At 42.5% G+C, this 18977-nt stretch overlaps 1 protein-coding gene across 4 annotated transcripts in view; it reads right to left on the bottom strand.

Annotated features, from left to right (window-relative positions):
- The window catches only part of KCNH5 (potassium voltage-gated channel subfamily H member 5), a 568772-nt gene that overhangs the window by 444711 nt on the left and 105084 nt on the right, over positions 1 to 18977 (bottom strand). For 2 of the 4 annotated variants that reach the window (XM_029598143.1, XM_029598144.1), the window contains exon 5: positions 356 to 391. The exons of the other annotated variants lie outside the window; for them this stretch is intronic. In XM_029598143.1, coding sequence (XP_029454003.1) covers positions 356 to 391 — 36 coding nt within the window. The remainder of the gene's footprint in view (positions 1 to 355; positions 392 to 18977) is intronic. 4 annotated transcript variants of the gene reach the window in all.

Raw genomic sequence — 18977 nt, 5'->3', positions numbered from 1 at the left:
TTCTAACATTGAAATTCTCAGGCAAAATAAAAACTGAAAAGAAAGGTCCCTAAACATAATCCAGCATGGATGCTTGGAAAATATAATTTATTCACAATAAATAGCAGAAGGTAGATTGAGGAGAATAAAACTGGCAGAAGACAGTATTTCTGAGAATGAAAACACATCTTAATGTGTGATTAAGCAATATTTCTTGATGTGAAGGGAATATTCACATCATAACGTCTGCTGAGCCAATTATTCACCCTCCTTTGCCAAATGAAGTATTGCTATTATCACACTGTATTATTGTATTGTTGGTTTTTTTTGTTTGTTTGTTTTAAAGTTTACTTAAACAGCAGTTACTGGAACTTACTTGGAGCGTTTTTTAGCTGGGTTGTCCCATGGTGAGCTGCATGAAAGAAAAGTCCCATTTTTTGTTTTTAAACAAGAACTTTATTAACATGAACAAAAGTAAACAACACCTTAGCACACTTCGATCGCTAAGTAGATTTTTTATTAAAAACTTTGTATCTCAGAAACAAGGAGAAAGCTTAAGCTGTAAAACCACAGTATATTTTGATAATACATATATATATTTTTTTAATGCTGTTCAAGGGCAATACAAAAAAAAAAAAAGTGAATTACCTCTTTTTAAGCATAGATTTAGTTCTGAAGCAGTAACATTCTCTGACAGGGTTCAGCAACTCCCAGCATTGCAAAACCGGTTTTTGTCACCACGTCGCTGCCCCATGAGAACCCCCATTTCAGACCACTGAACAATCTCTGTGCTGGCATTGTATAAAAGATTTTCAAAACGCGAGACCAGTGCCTTCCTGGTGTGCTCATCTTGTGATATACATGAGCAACACAGTTAATGCCGGCCCGAGAGTTTTGAAAATGTTCATGGTGCCAACACTGTGACTGTACAGCCACCAGGAGCAGTTAGAACAACTTTTCAACAGCCAAGGCTCCCCCGGCCCAACTTCTTGGGCGCAAAGTGTCATCCTTCTCAACCCCGCCGCCCCCATCTCATCTTCTAACCAGCGAGGTTAAGCCCTCCCTCTACCACCATTTCCCTGCTTGACTGGCATGCCAACATCCTGGGAGTGGTTGATGCAGTGTTTGTGGCTGTTCTACCCAAAAAAAATATTGCTGCCCCTTGCAATAAGTGAAAGTTTCAGACACATCATAAACTGTTAAATTTCAAGAACTACAGGTTAAGCAATTGTGTAGTATCAAGAGACCACCCTTCTAGTAAAGTAATAAGTTGCTACACATATGTATGTTACTATGTTATTTTATCTGTAAATTTGATGTCATATATTTATTTATGTAAGCCATTAAGTGGCATGCAAGAATTTTAAAATAAATAAAACATACAACCATTTACTGTCGGGTAAATATTTTATTAATAGAGCTAAAGGCAATATGAATGCCCAAAAATCTGGTTAACTATGGCTGATAGAAAATAGTTGGTGACTCACTGGTGATGCTACACACTGCCAAGCAGAGGACTCTGTAAACATTCACGGTGGTTCACAACAAAAATAAAAGGAAAATACATAGCAATAATAAGTAGAACAATACATGTCTTTAAAACAAATCTTAAATTTAAATTCAGTAATGCAATCCAATATAAGTCTAATTATCAGTTGCCTTTTTTAAGCCTTAAAATGTTAGTATAATTCTGCTAAATCTCTGTATTTACATTCCACAACTGCAATCATAAGCAAATTTAAAGAGCCATGTTTTGAGCTCTTTCTTAAACGGGCCTCAGATCTTTCTGTAATCTTAGTTCACATGTTAAAGAGTTCCATAATTTTGGTAATGTTTGTTTTCCGAGATTAGGTATTCTGCTCCCTGGGGTAAGCTGAGACTGGCAATACTGCAGAGGCAGCATTCACAGGCCCTGAGTGGAACGGAAGCGTTGGTCGTCATACAGTGGTGACACCTTGTGGCTGGATTTAAGGCCCATGATTGCAGAGTTATGGAAGGAACCCTGGTGTTGGCAATGACTGAGCTGTGAGTTGGGAGGGGATAGCCCTCCGGGCGTCTGCACATGAAGGCTCACTGGGCCAAATCCCAGCCCTGGTTACAATTGAGCTGGATGACGAAAGGAGCAGCAGAAAACAGCCAGATCAAGAATAAAAAGGCTTTCAACTTTAGTTACTACAAATAGAGTCTTGGAATCTTTAATTATCCTTGTCACCTACAAATTCCAATAAGAGTTTTTCCATTTAATCACAAAATATGAAAAAATAATGGATAGATCAGATTAAATAAAATTTATGATATTGGGTGCCAATTGTAATAGTCACTACTATATTCTGTGTCCATTCATCACTGAATGGTTGATTTATCTACACTTGAACCTTCGAAAAATCTCCAGCAAAAATGTATTTGCCAGTTCCGGAGACTAAAAATAAATATATCATAAGGCTTCACATAATGCAAAAAGCACAAATAATCTCCTTTTATGCTGGGTTTAGTTCAATGCTCTCTGCTATGAGCTATATTATCAACTTAATTACAATATGCATGAGAGACTGACCATTTCAGATATCAAAGTAACTATACCAATGTCAGCAACATCTGGAACTGGGTGGAGGAATCAAAGAGACCATGCTCACAGAGCAGCAGTGCAATCTACAAGAAAGAAGTAATATCACTTGCCCATACTTCAATCATCTCACTACCACATTTAAATTTCCTCTCAAACAATTATGCCAGCAGTGACCAACCTTTCATGCACCAGGAGCCAAGGAATCAGAATGCATAGTACCAATGTGCCTTACAAAAAACAGGAGAGTCTCCTTTGAGGACCAGGGCCATTGCAAAGGTTGGCAAGGACGACATCCCCTAGGGCAGTGGTTTTCAACCCTGTCCTGGGGACCCCCCCAGCCAGTCGGGTTTTCAGGATATCCACAATGAATATGCATGAGAGAAAATTTGCATGTTATGGAGGCAGTGCATGCAAATGTTTTCTCATGCATATTCATTGTGGATATATTGAAAACCCGACTGGCTGGTGGGGTCCCCAGGACAGGGTTGAGAACCACTGCCCTAGGGCATGAAGCTGGGGGAACATCTAGCCGCCCTTTTGAGACAGGTCCGTAAGTCTGCGAGCATCCAAACCAATAGGGGTGCCAAAGCAACCCTTGCCCGGTGTACCACTTCTTCCAGCAACTGCCCTGCATGGGCGAGGGGAGGGGGGGGGGAGTCCATACCAGTATGTCTCTTAACACCCCCACCCTGTTGCAAACCTCTCTCAATCCAATCCTAACCCCACCAGTCTATCCTAATCATCCCACAAGGCTGTACTTCTCTCAATTCCCCTATCCTCTCTCCCATATCTGAACACCATCTCCCTCTCCCTCCCTCCCATGCTCTGCCCAATGTCTCTCTCACCTTGTCCCCACCTATCTCTCTTATCTCTCAGCAGCCTCAGCATAGCACTCCTTACCCCCCCCCCCCTGCACAAGAATTGTGATGGGGACTCTGCAACCCCAACGTAACACCTCCAGTACCCCTCTCGCCTCAACCTCTGCCCAGCACCAGTATCCCCCTCGCACACACTGTCTTTTCCCTTGCTCTTCTCCCCTCCCCCCCCCCCAAACTCCTCTTATTTAAGGCTCTCCGTCACCTTTTTTCACCCCAACCCCTTCACCAACTCTGGCTCCATCAATCTCCTCTTTCTTTACCACCTCTGGATCTCTCATTCATACAACCCTCATCATTATCTCTGCCCCAATCCCACTCTGATTTTATTATCCTCCATCACTACCTCTGGCTTTCTTTTATACACTCCTGCCCCTCTGGCTTTCTTCCACCTCTCTACTGCTCCCATCCCCAGCATTTTCATGCGCCCTCTGCTCCCCCATACCATTTAATCTACTACGCACCCTCCCACATGGCTCTCATGCAAACCCTATCCAGGCCTTTTCTCCTCCCCCCTCTCGTTCCCATACTTGCTGCAGAATACATAAGCAGCATGGATCTTGGGAAGGAACAAGGTGCCAGACAGCCCAGTTTGTATTGCTGACTTTAGGAAGATGGGGAGTAAGATGCCATTCACCCCATTCTCACTTTCCTCAAAGCATTAAACATCTCCTCAGCATTCAAACCCCTCTCCTCACCTCTTCCCAGCATTATCCTCCTCAACTCTCCCAACATTCGCCCCTTTTCATGTCATTTCTCTTAGAAGCATTCACCTTCACTGCACCTCTCTTCCGTGAAGCATCAACATCCCTCACCTACCACAAAAGTTCACGACTTCTCAAACTGCCCCGCAAGCATTCATTCCCTTTCAGCATTCACCAACTTTCCCTCACTAAAATCATTCTGGCCTGACTGAAGCTCTGGGTGATTCCCCCCATCACCTCCGCTGTTAGCTGAATCCCAAGTCCCGAAACACAGTGATTTTCTGGGCCTTGGGCACAGTTCACTCCAGCTTCTTCCCTGTGGACAGCACAACAGAGAAGAGACTTCTTCTCCAGGCAGCAGGTGGGGGTCGGGGGGGGGGGGGTGGACAGGATAGGGAGGGCTGGAGCAAGGAGCTGACTGGCTCTTCTTTGCTGTCCTGTCAGCTCCAACCTTGCTTCCTCCCTTTATGTCCTCTGGATGGTTTCAGACAGGAGAGGAAGGGGTAGAGCAGGAAAGGTTGGAATGGCTCTTCTCTGCTGTGTGTGCGCTCCCTGCTACAGGCCCCTCCCTCCTATCCTCTGCAGTGGTGCTCAAGTGCCATGGCGCAGGAGCACAAAAGAGCCTCATTTTGCATATGAAAGAACCACAGGTTGCCCACCCTTGACTTAGGCGGTTCAGCCACATAGGAAATAATGGAGGGGGAAGCTACAGCAACACACATAACTAAATCCCTTACAAAAGATTTTAAAAGGCAATGGTTTAGCAAGAACTGGTTTCTTGCAAGGCAAACCAGTATCCACACCCCCACCCAAAAATTTAGCAGTCAAAGGGAAGGGGAAAAGAATCAGCATTGACCTATCCTGCATCATCCACAAGCTTCAATATTTCCCTTAAAATTTCCAAGTATCATAGGATATCTTAATGTGATGCAGCGAGAACCAGCTTCACAAGATTAGATGTGAATGCACAGGTGATGGAGAATTCTATCATTTTTATTATTCTTTATATTTTATAAAGCAAGGTGTGTGACCAGAAATACTGCTGTTCCAAGTAAGCAAGAGTAATGTTCCAATTATGTCTTCAAGGTAGCATTTCATTTAAAACTTTGAGGTCAATCTCATAGACACGGCCGTGTTTCACCTTAGGGGCTGCGTTAGGAGAGACCCATGGGCAACAAAAATTCCCATACAGTAGAAAACATCAGGGTGAAATATATTGATTAGTGATTAAACATAAGAAAGTATATAAAGTCAAGGTGTCCAGAAAACATTGGGCCCGATGTTGAAAGCGTGTTTAGGCTGAAAATCAGTGTCTGCTAGATAGCTGGATAAGTGACTTATCTGGCTATCTTTTAGCTGGTCAATTTGTGGGTGGACAGTGGGCAGATCTGGGCAGTGCTACTTATCCAGTTAAGTAGCTATATTCATTCTTATCCGATTAAGTTAGATCAGCCATAGAGCTGATCTAACTTAGCCGGATTTAACTTATCTGGCTAAGCAGCTCCTTGACCACGGATATTCAGCAGCATAGCCATGCTGCTGAATATCCCTTGTAACTTAGCCGGATAAGTCATATCCGGCTAATTTATTTAACCGGCCAGCGCTGAATATTGGGCCCATTACGTGTAGGTAAAGGCAGAGTCTGAAGAAATACTATATGGAGTGAATATGCCATTTAATTGTATCTAGAGGTCAAATTATCGAGCGAAAGCTTTTGAGAAGGCCATGTCGGGGGACTGTACTCTAAGAGACTGACTCTGAAGCTTTAAATAAAATGCTACCTTGAAGACATAATTGGAACATTACTCTTGCTTACCTGGAACAGCAATATTTTTTGGTCACACACCTTGCTTTGTTTGATCTACATCCCTGGTGTGACTATGTTTACTCCACATCTATTATTTGATTATTTATATTTTTACATCTTTTGCCAAGAAGTAATACTTGACAAGAAATAACAGCTGGAAAAATTCAGCAACAGAATATAATATATCACCAGTAAAGAAAATACAAATATAAATCAATATTCACAGCAGTTCTAGCCCAAAAATAACAAAAAACAAGACAGAAGAAGAAAAAGATACAAAATATATAATTTTTATTCGATTAATATGTCATATCAGGAAAATTAAATGCCAGGACAGGCATGTCACTTTACCCTCTGTTGCCTTAGGTACAAAATTAGATTGTAAGCCCCGTGGGGATAAGGAAATACCTACAGTACCTGAATGTAATCTGCTTTGATGTACACTGACGTGTCGAAAAGCAGAATATAAAAATCTAAAAAAAATAATGGGCGGATTTTCAAAGGCTATGCGCGTAACCTGAGGAAATCTGCCCCTGCACGCACTGAGCCTATTTTGCATAGGCTCGGCGGTGCACGTCCCGGGGCTTGCAAAAAGGGGCGGTTCGGGGGCGTGGCCAAGTATCCTGACACAGTGGCCTGTGTCGGGGCCTGCCGCGCCAGCAGACATTCGGCGCACGCAAGTTATGACTGCCCGGAGACAGGCATAACTTCCTGGATAAAGGTTAGGAGGGGGATTTAGGTAGGGCTGGGGGGTGGGTTAGATAGGGGAAGGGAGGAGAAGGTGGGGGGAGGCGGAAGGAAAGTTCCCTCCGAGGCTGCTCCGATTTCGGAGCGGCCTCGGAGGGAACAGGCAGCACACGCAGGGCTCGGCACACGCAAGGTGCACAAATATGCACCCCCTTGCGCGTGCCGACCCCGGATTTTAAAAGATACGCGCGTATTTATTGAAATCTGGCGTACTTTTGTTTGCGCCTGGTGCGCGAACAAAAGTACACGCTTGCACTTTTTTTTTTTTCAAATGTACCCCTAATTGTTTTCCCCAAGTTTGCTTGGTTATTAACAGTTTATGGAATTCTCCTCAGGCAATTTGCCCAAACCTCTTAAACCCAGATACGCTAGAGGCTGCTACCACATGCTCAACCATGGTGCAGCAGCTCGTGTTTGTCAGCAAATTGATATAAGTGGAATGTTGGTACGGCGCTGGCAGTTATCAGTCAGCTGGTGGGTCATATGCACGCAGTTCTTGCCTTGCCAGCCATTTTGGCATGGCCACACCCCTGTGCCTGCGTGGGCAGAGTGGTAATAAGACTGTGCTGCCCTGTTGGGCATGTGCATGTTCATGCATTGCAATGAGACCCCAGGAAGTGGTCACTGTTGTGTGTATTTCCTGCCTTAGCATATAAATTGTTTCCTTATAGGACTTAGGTGTAGGGTTGCCAACTGGCTCCAGATTTTCAGGACAGGTTGATGCAGTCCTGATTTTACCCCGTTGCATGCTGGGACTTATTCTGATTTCCCTATTGCATTCCCTAAGAAAGGCAAGACTATAAGTACCTGCATGCAGGGGAGTAAAACCAGGACTGGATCAACTTGTCCTGAAAATCTGGAGCCAGTTGGCAACCCTTCTTGGGTAGTCATTCTCAATAACTTGCATAGTGCCAGGGAGAGCCTCCATGTGAAGTTCATAGAGTGTAACATCTTTGGCTAGACCTGTCAGTGGCCTTTGATACTGTAAATCATGACATACTTTTAAATAGACTAGAAGAAATAGGATTAAACAACAAAACAATCAAATGGTTTAGATCATATCTAAGTAACATATTTTCAAGTACAAATCAAAGACACTACGTCAGAAAAAATAAACCTTCAAACAGGAGTACCACAGGGATCCGCCCTATCCGCTACACTTTTCAACATATACCTGCTACCATTATGCCACCTGCTAGCTGGTCTGGGAATCACACATTATATATACGCTGACGATATTCAATTAATATTACCCATTGACGACACAATTGAGAAAACATTAAAAATAGCTAACATGTATCTAGATATCATCAAACAGCTACTAAACCAAATGGAGTTAGTAATTAATATAGAGAAGACAGAATTCCTACATTTAGAGCGGAAAAATATGGAGGTCACACAGAGCCCAATTACACTCAATAACAACCAACAAATAATACTAGCAGAGAAAGTACGGAATCTAGGAGTAATAACTGACACAGAATTAAGCTTAAAACAACATATATCTCTAAAAGTAAAGGAAGGATACGCCAAACTCATGGTTCTCAGGAGACTGAAACCACTTCTAACAACCGCCAACTTTCGATCAGTACTACAAGCATTGATATTTGCAAGCACTGATTATTGTAATGCCCTTTTGCTAGGTTTACCATTCACCTCACTAAGACCACGACAAATTTTGCAAAATACAGCTGCAAGAGTTTTAACTGGCAAAAGTAAAAGAGAACACATCACCGAAACACTGGCTGAGTTACACTGGCTTCCCATTGAACAAAGAATACAATACAAAAAACTTTGCACAATACATAAATTAATACATAGCAAAAACGCAGACTGGCTAAACACAGCCCTTCGCGTACACATCCCTAACAGAAACCTAAGGTCAGCCAACAAAACACTCCTAACTATTCCATCAGTCGAAACAGCAAGACTAACACAAGTAAGAGAAAGGGCATTATCCTTGGCAAGACCCATTCTATGGAACTCCATGCCCTTGGAGTTAAGATTACAAAAAGACAGCAAAGCCTTTAGAAAAAATTTAAAAACTTGGCTCTTTAAACAAGTTTTTCAAAAAGAGAAGGGAGAATAGAAACCAGGGTAGTGCAAGGTATTGAACACCCACACACACTACAGTAATCACTAAGTGTGTAGTTTTTAATAGATAGCTCATCACTAAACATAAGAACATAAGAAAATGCCATACTGGGTCAGACCAAGGGTCCATCAAGCCCAGCATCCTGTTTCCAACAGGGGCCAATCCAGGCCATAAGAACCTGGCAAGTACACAAAAACTAAGTCTATTCCATGTTACCATTGCTAATGGCAGTGGCTATTCTCCAAGTGAACTTAATAGCAGGTAATGGACTTCTCCTCCAAGAACTTATCCAATCCTTTTTTAAACCCAGCTATACTAACTGCACTAACCACATCCTCTGGCAACAAATTCCAGAGTTTAATTGTGTGTTGAGCAAAAAAGAACTTTCTCCGATTAGTTTTAAATGTGCCCCATGCTAACTTCATGGAGTGCCCCCTAGTCTTTCTATTATCCGAAAGAGTAAATAACTGATTCACATCTACCCGTTCTAGACCTCTCATAATTTTAAACATCTCTATCATATCCCCCCCTGAGCCGTCTCTTCTCCAGGCTGAAAAGTCCTAACCTCTTTAGTCTTTCCTCATAGGGGAGTTGTTCCATTCCCCTTATCATTTTGGTAGCCCTTCTCTGTACCTTCTCCATCACAATTATATCTTTTTTGAGATGCGACGACCAGAATTGTACACAGTATTCAAGGTGCGGTCTCACCATGGAGCGATACAGAGGCATTATGATATTTTCTGTTTTATTCACCATTCCCTTTCTAATAATTCCCAACATTCTGTTTGCTTTTTTGACTACCGCAGCACACTGAACTGACGATTTCAACATGTTATCCACTATGACGCCTAGATCTCTTTCTTGGGTTGTAGCACCTAATATGGAACCCAACATTGTGTAATTATAGCATGGGTTATTTTTCCCTATATGCATCACCTTGCACTTATCCACATTAAATTTCATCTGCCATTTGGATGCCCAATTTTCCAGTCTCACAAGGTCTTCCTGCAATTTATCACAATCTGCTTGTGATTTAACTACTCTGCCAATTTTGTGTCATCTGCAAATTTGATTATCTCACTCGTCGTATTTCTTTCCAGATCATTTATAAATATATTGAAAAGTAAGGGTCCCAATACAGATCCCTGAGGCACTCCACTGTCCACTCCCTTCCACTGAGAAAATTGTCCATTTAATCCTACTCTCTGTTTCCTGTCTTTTAGCCAGTTTGTAATCCATGAAAGGACATCGCCACCTATCCCATGACTTTTTACTTTTCCTAGAAGCCTCACATGAGGAACTTTGTCAAATGCCTTCTGAAAATCCAAGTATACTACATCTACCGGTTCACCTTTATCCACATGTTTATTAACTCCTTCAAAAAAGTGAAGCAGATTTGTGAGGCAAGACTTGCCTTGGGTAAAGCCATGCTGACTTTGTTCCATTAAACCATGTCTTTCTATATGTTCTGTGATTTTGATGTTTAGAACACTTTCCACTATTTTTCCTGGCACTGAAGTCAGGCTAACCAGTCTGTAGTTTCCCGGATCGCCCCTGGAGCCCTTTTTAAATATTGGGGTTACGTTTGCTATCCTCCAGTCTTCAGGTACAATGGATGATTTTAATGATAGGTTACAAATTTTTACTAATAAGTCTGAAATTTCATTTTTTAGTTCCTTCAGAACTCTAGGGTGTATACCATCCAGTCTACGTGATTTACTACTCTTCAGTTTGTCAATCAAGCCTACCACATCTTCTAGGTTCACCGTGATTTGATTCAGTCCATCTGAATCATTACCCATGAAAATCTTCTCCATTACGGGTACCTCCCCAACATCCTCTTCAGTAGACATCGAAGCAAAGAAATCATTTAATCTTTCCGCAATGGCCTTATCTTCTTTAAGTGCCCCTTTAACCCCTCGATCATCTAACGGTCCAACTGACTCCCTCACAGGCTTTCTGCTTCGGATATATTTTTTAACGTTTTTACTGTGAGTTTTTGCCTCTACAGCCAACTTCTTTTCAAATTCTCTCTTAGCCTGTCTTATCAATGTCTTACATTTAACTTGCCAACGTTTATGGTTTATCCTATTTTCTTCTTATCTAAAGGATAAGTTACAATTATAAAACTAGTTTTGTACTCGAAACTGATATAGTGAGAACTGGACATGATTTATCACATCTAACAATTAACATTGATCACAAACTGTTACCGAACCTTATGGCACCTGTGTAAACTGACAGATTTTAGTATCATTACTTTTATGTGCCTTACTGTAAACCGTTGTGACGGTACCCATCTTAACGATGGTCTAGAAAAGATTTAAAATAAATAGATATTAAACCTAGGCAATATCCTAAAAGTAGCTGCCATTTAACTTATTCACAGGAATGGTAACTTTTAAACCGGTGCACGGGTACACATGTGCGTACATTCATCAGTCTGCGCCAAGGGACGAGGCTATTTTATAACATACTGCCTGTATACGCATGCATGTTATAAAATAGCCTGGCTGCGTGCCCATGTACGTTGAATTTTAAGTGCCGCGTGCCTGTGGGTGCAAATCCCGCTTCTACCACATAAGTGGGGAGATTTTAAAAGGAACACACGCCGACACATTTGCCAGTTTTACCAGTTTGATAACCTGTACACCTCTCAGTTACCCCAGACCAGTTAAACTCCTCTGAAATGGCTCTTTTTTTTTTTTTTTTTACTTACATGCCATCCATAGCAGAAGTAAAGTTATGCAGCAGGGGGCTGTTCCAAGTAAGCAAGAGTAATGTTCCAATTATGTCTTCAAGGTAGCATTTTATTTAAAGCTTCAGAGTCAGTCTCAGAGTACAGTCCCCCGACTTGGCCTTCTCAAAAGCCTTCGCTTGCTGGATCACATAAGTATTTATGGGCAAATTTCTGGTTAAAGTCCTGAAATGCCAATGTGCCACCCATACCCATGCCCCACTCCTTTTTTGAGAAGTTCCGAAATGTGCATGCAGTGGCATTTAAACACGTGCAAGGGCAGCTTTTAAAATCCATTCAACGCCGGACATATTCACGCGTCCCCTAAATTTGGCATGTGTTGGGCTTTTAAAATTCACCTTCAAGTCTTTTTACAGTAGGTGCTCTTGTCAATGACTCTCTGGGTATAACGAGATCTTTGAATTCACAGTCATCTGTTTTGCATTACTGGCACGAGTTAAGCCATCTTTTAGTATCATGATGTAGTAAACATTGATAATACATGCCACTTTGCCACTTGATTTTTCTCCGGACACCTCCTTCATTTTCCTCAATTAATAGCAGATTCCTATCTGATTTCCACCTTGGACACCATTAAGTTCCTCATCTCCAGCACATGAATGTCTGTCTTCCTTTCTTTTTTTCAGTAGACCATTTTTCCATCTGGACCCCTTAATCTCTGGCAGTGAAGCATGTATCAATTGGCCATCATCTAGCATGCACACATCTGTCTCCTAATGCTTAGCGATATTTTGGAATTTTTACTGTCATCCTTGGGGTTGGTACGTTACTTAATGCCTTCATATAGCATGCACATATAAGTGCTCTTATACATGGTAATGCTTTCAATTTCTTTACTGTCATCCGTGGTCAATAAGTTATTCATTGTAGTCAATGTTGCTTGTTATTGCAGAAGGATGTTGAAACCCTGGACACATGAATCTTTCCTGAGCAAAAGTCTGCAATTCCTGCAGCAATTCTCTGGACATGGTTGCCTCCTTCTCAGCTAATGGCTGGTTGCTGTCAGACTTACTAGGTGAGATACACTGGCTGCAAAGCACTTTGGACTTGCATTGGTGGTGACCTGACTTGCCTAGCAGCAGACTGTGTGACACTTAACCTTCCAGACAGTGCATACTACTGTATAATTTGTTGGAATCCCCAGCTGGGTCCTGAACCCTGGAGCTGACCATGGAATAAGCCCCTGCCAGAGCTCAATCTTAATAGCATGTGTTCATCATAAACCACTTTCCGCTGTGGCGTGAAAAAGGTACTGGTGTGTACTGTGTATGTTGCTTTACCCTAAGATGGCACAGGCACGTAAGGCAGCATTATTTGCTTGTTTTCTTTCTTTCTTTTATCCAGCAGGCCATTTTTGGTATCGGAAGGGGCATCCATTGCTGGTGGTGACTTGACTCAGGCAGTGGTGTCTATTTTTTTTCTTGGTATCCAGAGTGCACACATTTCAGGCAATATTACAAAATTCTCTGTTAGCACTTATAAGTATTTTATTGCGCCTGGGGCATTTGATGTTCAGGCGCCCAGTGTGTGGGTCCATATATGCAGATCAGTACAATCGAGCATCCTGGAGATGGCCTTCAGCAATAATGGCTTTTACAAGCTTCTTTATCTTTTACAAGATATTACCTTATCTAATGGCCAGTTGTGCCCAGGCTGGACCATTCTCTAAATGACCGCCTCTCTGCTGTAACAATAGCTTGGATAGCAGCAGCCTTCCCTGTGGCTATATTTTTTTTTCCATTCCTTCGGTTAACCAGCTCCGAGGCAAATTCAGGTATGGTTAGTCCACATTCCTGGTCTAGTGTAGTACAGATAGGCAAACTTTAGAGTTCCCTGGCAAGCAACTCACTAAAAGGGTCATTTATCATTTTGCGATAGGGCCTTAAGGCATGTGTTAATGCCCAAACACACGCACTAAATAATGCAACACAGATGCATATGCAAATTCCACATTGAGTATTCCAGTGGGAGGGGTTAGAGGGGCACTTTGAATCGAGGCAGGTTTCGGAAGGTGGGGGGGGGGGCGGGGTTAGAGAGGTGGTGTTACAAAAACTTTCTGAGGTATTCATAGTAAAATTGACATCACTAAAGATTTGTAGTTATTGTAATAGATAAATAAAGGAGCAGATTTGTGATGCTATACAGAGGCTCGCTCCCTCTCTCTAGCTGTGATGTATTAATCAGCGCGTGAAGCGAAAAATAGTGCAGATGCGATACATTGCCTATGTGATGTGGGAGCAGGGTAATTAACCTAATCACTTCCCTTTTTTTTTTTTTTTTAAATCTCAATCGCTTTTTCCACTATATATATAGCATTTTGATAAATCTAGGGATAAGATAGTTGATATACCATAATCTCTCTAGTCTTACTCCCTGCATTCCAATGTCATCCTTTTGATTCACTGGTTGAAACTGTATGCCAGACAGAAACATAGAAACATGACAGCAGAAAAGACTAGATGGCCCTTCCAGTCTGTCCATCCATCAAATTAATTTAGCATTATAATTCTCAACACTTCCTCAGAGATCCCCTGTATTTATACCATACTTTTTTTAAAATTCAGATACTGTTTTTTTGCCTCTACCACTTCCACTGAGAGGCTGTTCCACACATCCACCACCCTCTCTATAAAGAAATATTTCCTAAGATTACTCCTGAGTCTACTCCCTTTTAACCTCATCTCATAATCTGTCATTCTAGAGCCTCCTTTCCATTGAAAAAGGCTGACGACCTGTGCTTGGAAACCTTTAAGATATTTGACTGTCTCTATCATATCTGCCCTCTCTCTCTTTTCCTCTATGGTATACATATTTAGATCTTTGTTAAACAAAGGTTTCCTTTTTCTTCCCCTTCAATTTGGCTTATGATGCCAAATCTTTCTTCCTTGCTACTGTATGCTTCCAGAAGCATAATGCTAAATAGCCTACAGCATGGTTCAGTGCTTGTAAAGCATTGATCATTGAGCGAATCGGTGCATCAGTATGTTGGATATCGGACACATCAGTGCACCGTATGCATCAGAGTAGGTTACATTGGGAATGCTGATGGTCCTTGCACCAACGACCCCAATGAGGGCTGCTCTGACCGCACCAGTGCCAATGCACTGCGCTATTTGTGCTTATATGTCTTTGACACAGCCTCCAATGGTTCCAACGAATTATGCCACTTCGTCTTCAAAGCAGGGCAACTGGCAGAATTCGACCCCCGCCGCTACAACCTGAGTAGGTAAGGGGAGTTTTAGAGGAGCTCCCACTCAACTCTATTCTCAGCGAAGCAAACTGCACTGTGGGAAGAGGAACTGCTGAGACTCCGGAAAGATGTACGGAGCTCCTCAAAATGAAGTGCCCTGGAACGCTGCAAGCTCGGGGCCATACATCCATAGGCATAGTAGTTCTTCAAGTCATAATCCGGCCCAAAGCATTGCAAACAATTTGTGGCCTTCCATTCGAGACATTATCTTGCCATTGATACAGCTTTTAAATCTGCTTATTACTGTATATTTTTTCAGTGAGACAGGTTATTGCTTTTTCTCTTTTTTATTTTTTTAGATAGCATTGAAAAGTGCTATTATAGGGCTCTAGGGGCAGTGAGGCAACTTGGAATTTTTAGATACAAAGAATCACCAAAAAAGAGATTCAGAGAGAATGTATGAGGAGTACATAACGTATCTATGCTCAAACTAGGACAAAAAATGACTGAAGAGGCTCACCAGGCAATTCCTGTATGGAAACTCCCATACATGCTCAATAAAGCTCACAGCCCTAATAGCTAGGAGAGACAAGTCCATTCAGTGGTGCCAGATGACAACACCCACATATAATGGTTAATTCAGCCTACTTTTCAATGTTAAATTAATACTGAATTTTCTGGGGTGCCTTAAAAAAGGTAAGGAAAAATCTAGACCTTTAGATCATAAAAACAGAGAATTCTAATAATGAAAAATGCCCATGAAAGCTACAGGTACATGGATACTTTTTACCAATGTCCCTGCAAGTTCATTATCAATCACATGAATCTTTGGAAACTCTGTTAAACATCGAAACTTTGTAAACCGTTGTGATGGCGAAACCGAACGACGGTATATGAAACTCGATAAATAAAGGGAAACTCCCTGCGGAGCTTCTCTTTGAAAATCCAACCAGCAAGGTCCACAGATAGAGAAGCACCCATGAATTATGCACTTGCTGCTTCTGAAGGTTGGGTTTGCAGGGAAAAGTATGCACAGAAATTTAGATTGTCAAATCTCCATGCGTTCTTTCACCTCCCCCCCTGCCCTCAGGAACACCAATTTTCCCTGCTGATGAAACAGTGTGCATACTTTTACACACACTTAGAGGGAAGCCATTTTCAAAAGCCTGTTTTTCATGAATAAATACCCATTTAAAATGCTTTGGAAATTATCCTCCCTATATCCAATACCTGTCAGGCCCCTGGCTAAATTTAGAGGGCAATTCTGAAAGCCAATTTTCATAGGTAAAACCCTTTTATTCATGTAAATTTGCTTTATGAAAACTGCCCAACTTCATTGTGGGTAAAAGTATGCACACTGTTCTATAACTTGCTTACTTTTTACTTGCATTGTCACGAGGCTGTCTACTATTTGAATATTGGGCCCGCTTTGATTATTGCTGCAAACCTCGTGGCTAAAAAGGACCTGTGGTATTTCCACCAATGTAGGCAGTTTAATTATTACTCCCAAACTCAGGATAATAGTTCTCATTAACTTCTCCATCTGCTTACTTCCCAAGACAGCTGTTAAGTTTAAACTCTCCCGAGATATTAAACTATTATGCATCCCTTCCTCCACACTGGCCCTCTGCTGAAAAGAGGGAAGGTGGTAAAGTCAGCTCCATCATGTCAAGTGGAAATTTAAGAATTTCTATTATGTATTTTTTTTTAAACATATTGAGGGAAGAGCCAAGTATAAATCTAGAAATATTCACATACCAAAGGTTTCTTCTGCTGGCAGAGTTTTTCAAATTTTCCAATTTATTTTGTAACTTAAGGTTTTCCTGAATGCATTTGATTTTCAAAGCATTTTATGTGCATAAAACTCACAGGTTCTGGAGGTAAAGGCATACACAAAACATAGTTTGAAGGGTTCTTACACCCACAGTAAATGTACATACAAAGTTACACCTGTCTGGGGACCCTTGCAACTTTTCAAAGTAGATTAATGCATATAAGTGCACTTTGAAAAACTTAGGGTAAAAGTCTGCAGGTAAAAAGTGCCTATAGGCTTTAACTCTATGCAGGCTTGTATAAAAATACTCTTAAGAAGAGCATTATCATTGCTAGTATGGAGGAGATATTATTCTCAGACTCCTAAAGACATCGAGAATGATTGCCAAGAACACTGTGCTAACTCTCTAGTTTTGTAACAGGTTCTTTGGGAAAAATAAACAGTTCGTTAATGCACCCAGACAAGGATGACTCACTGCAGGACACAACCATCAATATCTCCTGCCACGATAGTTTTAGAGGCCACACACAGGCAAGATGGAGGGGAAAGAAAATGTTGCTTACCTGATGTAACAGGTGTTCTCACAGGACAGCAGGATGTTAGTCCTCACAAATGGGTGACATCGAGGATGGAGCCCACCACGGAAAACTTCTGTCAAAGTTTAACAGAACTTTGACTGGCCCCTACTGGGCATGCCCAGCAAGGCCCTGACCCTGCAGCCAGCAGGGGTCTCCCTTCAGTCTGATTTTCAAAGCTACAGGCAGTGCCTAAAAAAGTAAAAACTAAAACGAACCCAACACCGCGGGGTGGCGGGCGGGTTTCGTGAGGACTAACATCCTGCTGTCCTGTGAGAACACCTGTTACATCAGGTAAGCAACATTTGCTTTCTCACAGGACAAGCAGGATGGTTGTCCTCACAAATGGGTGAGTACCGAGCTGAGGATGTCCTGACTTGCACCAAATGCCCCCAACGACGTGCAACAGGCACAACAACTGGGGTAGAATTTGGTAAAGGGCATCCGCACCCTACCGGGAAGGTGGAAGGGTGTTGGTACATCAGGTTGGAAATAGGTTACGCAAGACAGATTGGCCGAAGATGGAGTCCTGTCTTCCAGCTTTGTCCAAACAATAGTGGGCTGCAAAGGTATGGAGAGAACTCCAGGTTGCAGCTTTACAGATGTCAGGAAGCGGCACCGATCGAAGGTGTGCTACCGAAGTCGCCATGGCCCTCACAGAGTGTGCTTTTACACGGTCTTGAAAAGGAATGCCAGCTTGCTGATAGCAAAAAGAAATGCAGTCCGCCAACCAGGAGGAAAGAGCCTCCTTACCCACAGGTTGTCCTAACTTGTTAGGATGGAAAGAGACAAATAATTGAGTGCTCTTCCTGTGTGCAAGTGTACGGTCTAGATAAAAAGCTAGAGCTCGTTTGCAGTCTAGGGTATGCAGAGTCTGTTCCCCGGAGTTGGAGTGGGGCCTGGGAAAAAAGATAGGTAGTATAATGGATTGATTTATATGAAACTCCGAAACTACCTTAGGTAAGAATTTAGGGAGAGTGCGGAGTACTGCCCGGTCCTGCAAGAGTTTAGTGTAAGGCGGATAGGTAACTAGGGCCTGTAATTCACTAACCCTGCGAGCTGAAGTGATAGCCAAAAGGAATAACACTTTCCATGTGAGATATTTTAGGTCACAGGAGTTCAGAGGTTCGAAAGGTGGTTTCATAAGGTGACCAAGAACCAGATTAAGGTCCCAAGATGGGGCCGGAGGACGTAAAGGTGGCTTCAGATGGAGCAAGCCTTTAAGAAAGCGTGTTACCAGGGGTTGTACTGAAATAGGAACACCCTCTATACCTTTATGGAAAGCGGCTACCGCACTGACATGCATCCTAATGGAAGAGGTTTTAAGACCTGATTCTGATAGATGCCATAAATAGTCCAAGAACTTAGAGATTGGACAGGAAAGGGGATCAAGGGACTGAGAAGTGCACCATGATGTGCACCTTTTCCATTTATATGAATAGGATCTTCTGGTGGAGGGCTTTCGTGAAGCTATCAGGACACGAGAAACAGAATCCGAAAGGTTAAAAGGCTGAAGGACTAACCTTTCAACATCCATGCCGTCAGGGACAAGGCTTGGAGGTTGGGATGGAGAAGGCATCCGTCGTTTTGAGTGAGCAGATGCGGATCCATTCCCAGAGGGATGTGCCTGCGGATGGAGAGATCCTGGAGTATGGGAAACCACACCTGGCGTGGCCAGTGGGGTGCTATCAGGATCATGGTTCCTCCATCCTGGCGAAGCTTCACGAGAGTCCTTGACAGAAGAGGAAGTGGAGGGAATGCATAGAGCAGACCTGTCGTCCACTTGAGGGAGAAGGCATCCCTCGGCCGAGAGTACTGGCTTCGAATGAGAGAGCAGTAATCGTCCACTTTGTGGTTCTGAGGGGACGCAAAGAGGTCTATGCGGGGAGAACCCCACTTGCGAAACA

Source organism: Rhinatrema bivittatum, chromosome 4 (genome assembly GCF_901001135.1).
Source record: "Rhinatrema bivittatum chromosome 4, aRhiBiv1.1, whole genome shotgun sequence".
Taxonomy (NCBI): domain Eukaryota; kingdom Metazoa; phylum Chordata; class Amphibia; order Gymnophiona; family Rhinatrematidae; genus Rhinatrema; species Rhinatrema bivittatum.
The sequence above is the reverse complement of the archived record's forward strand: the minus strand, read 5'-3'. Positions and strand labels throughout refer to the sequence as shown.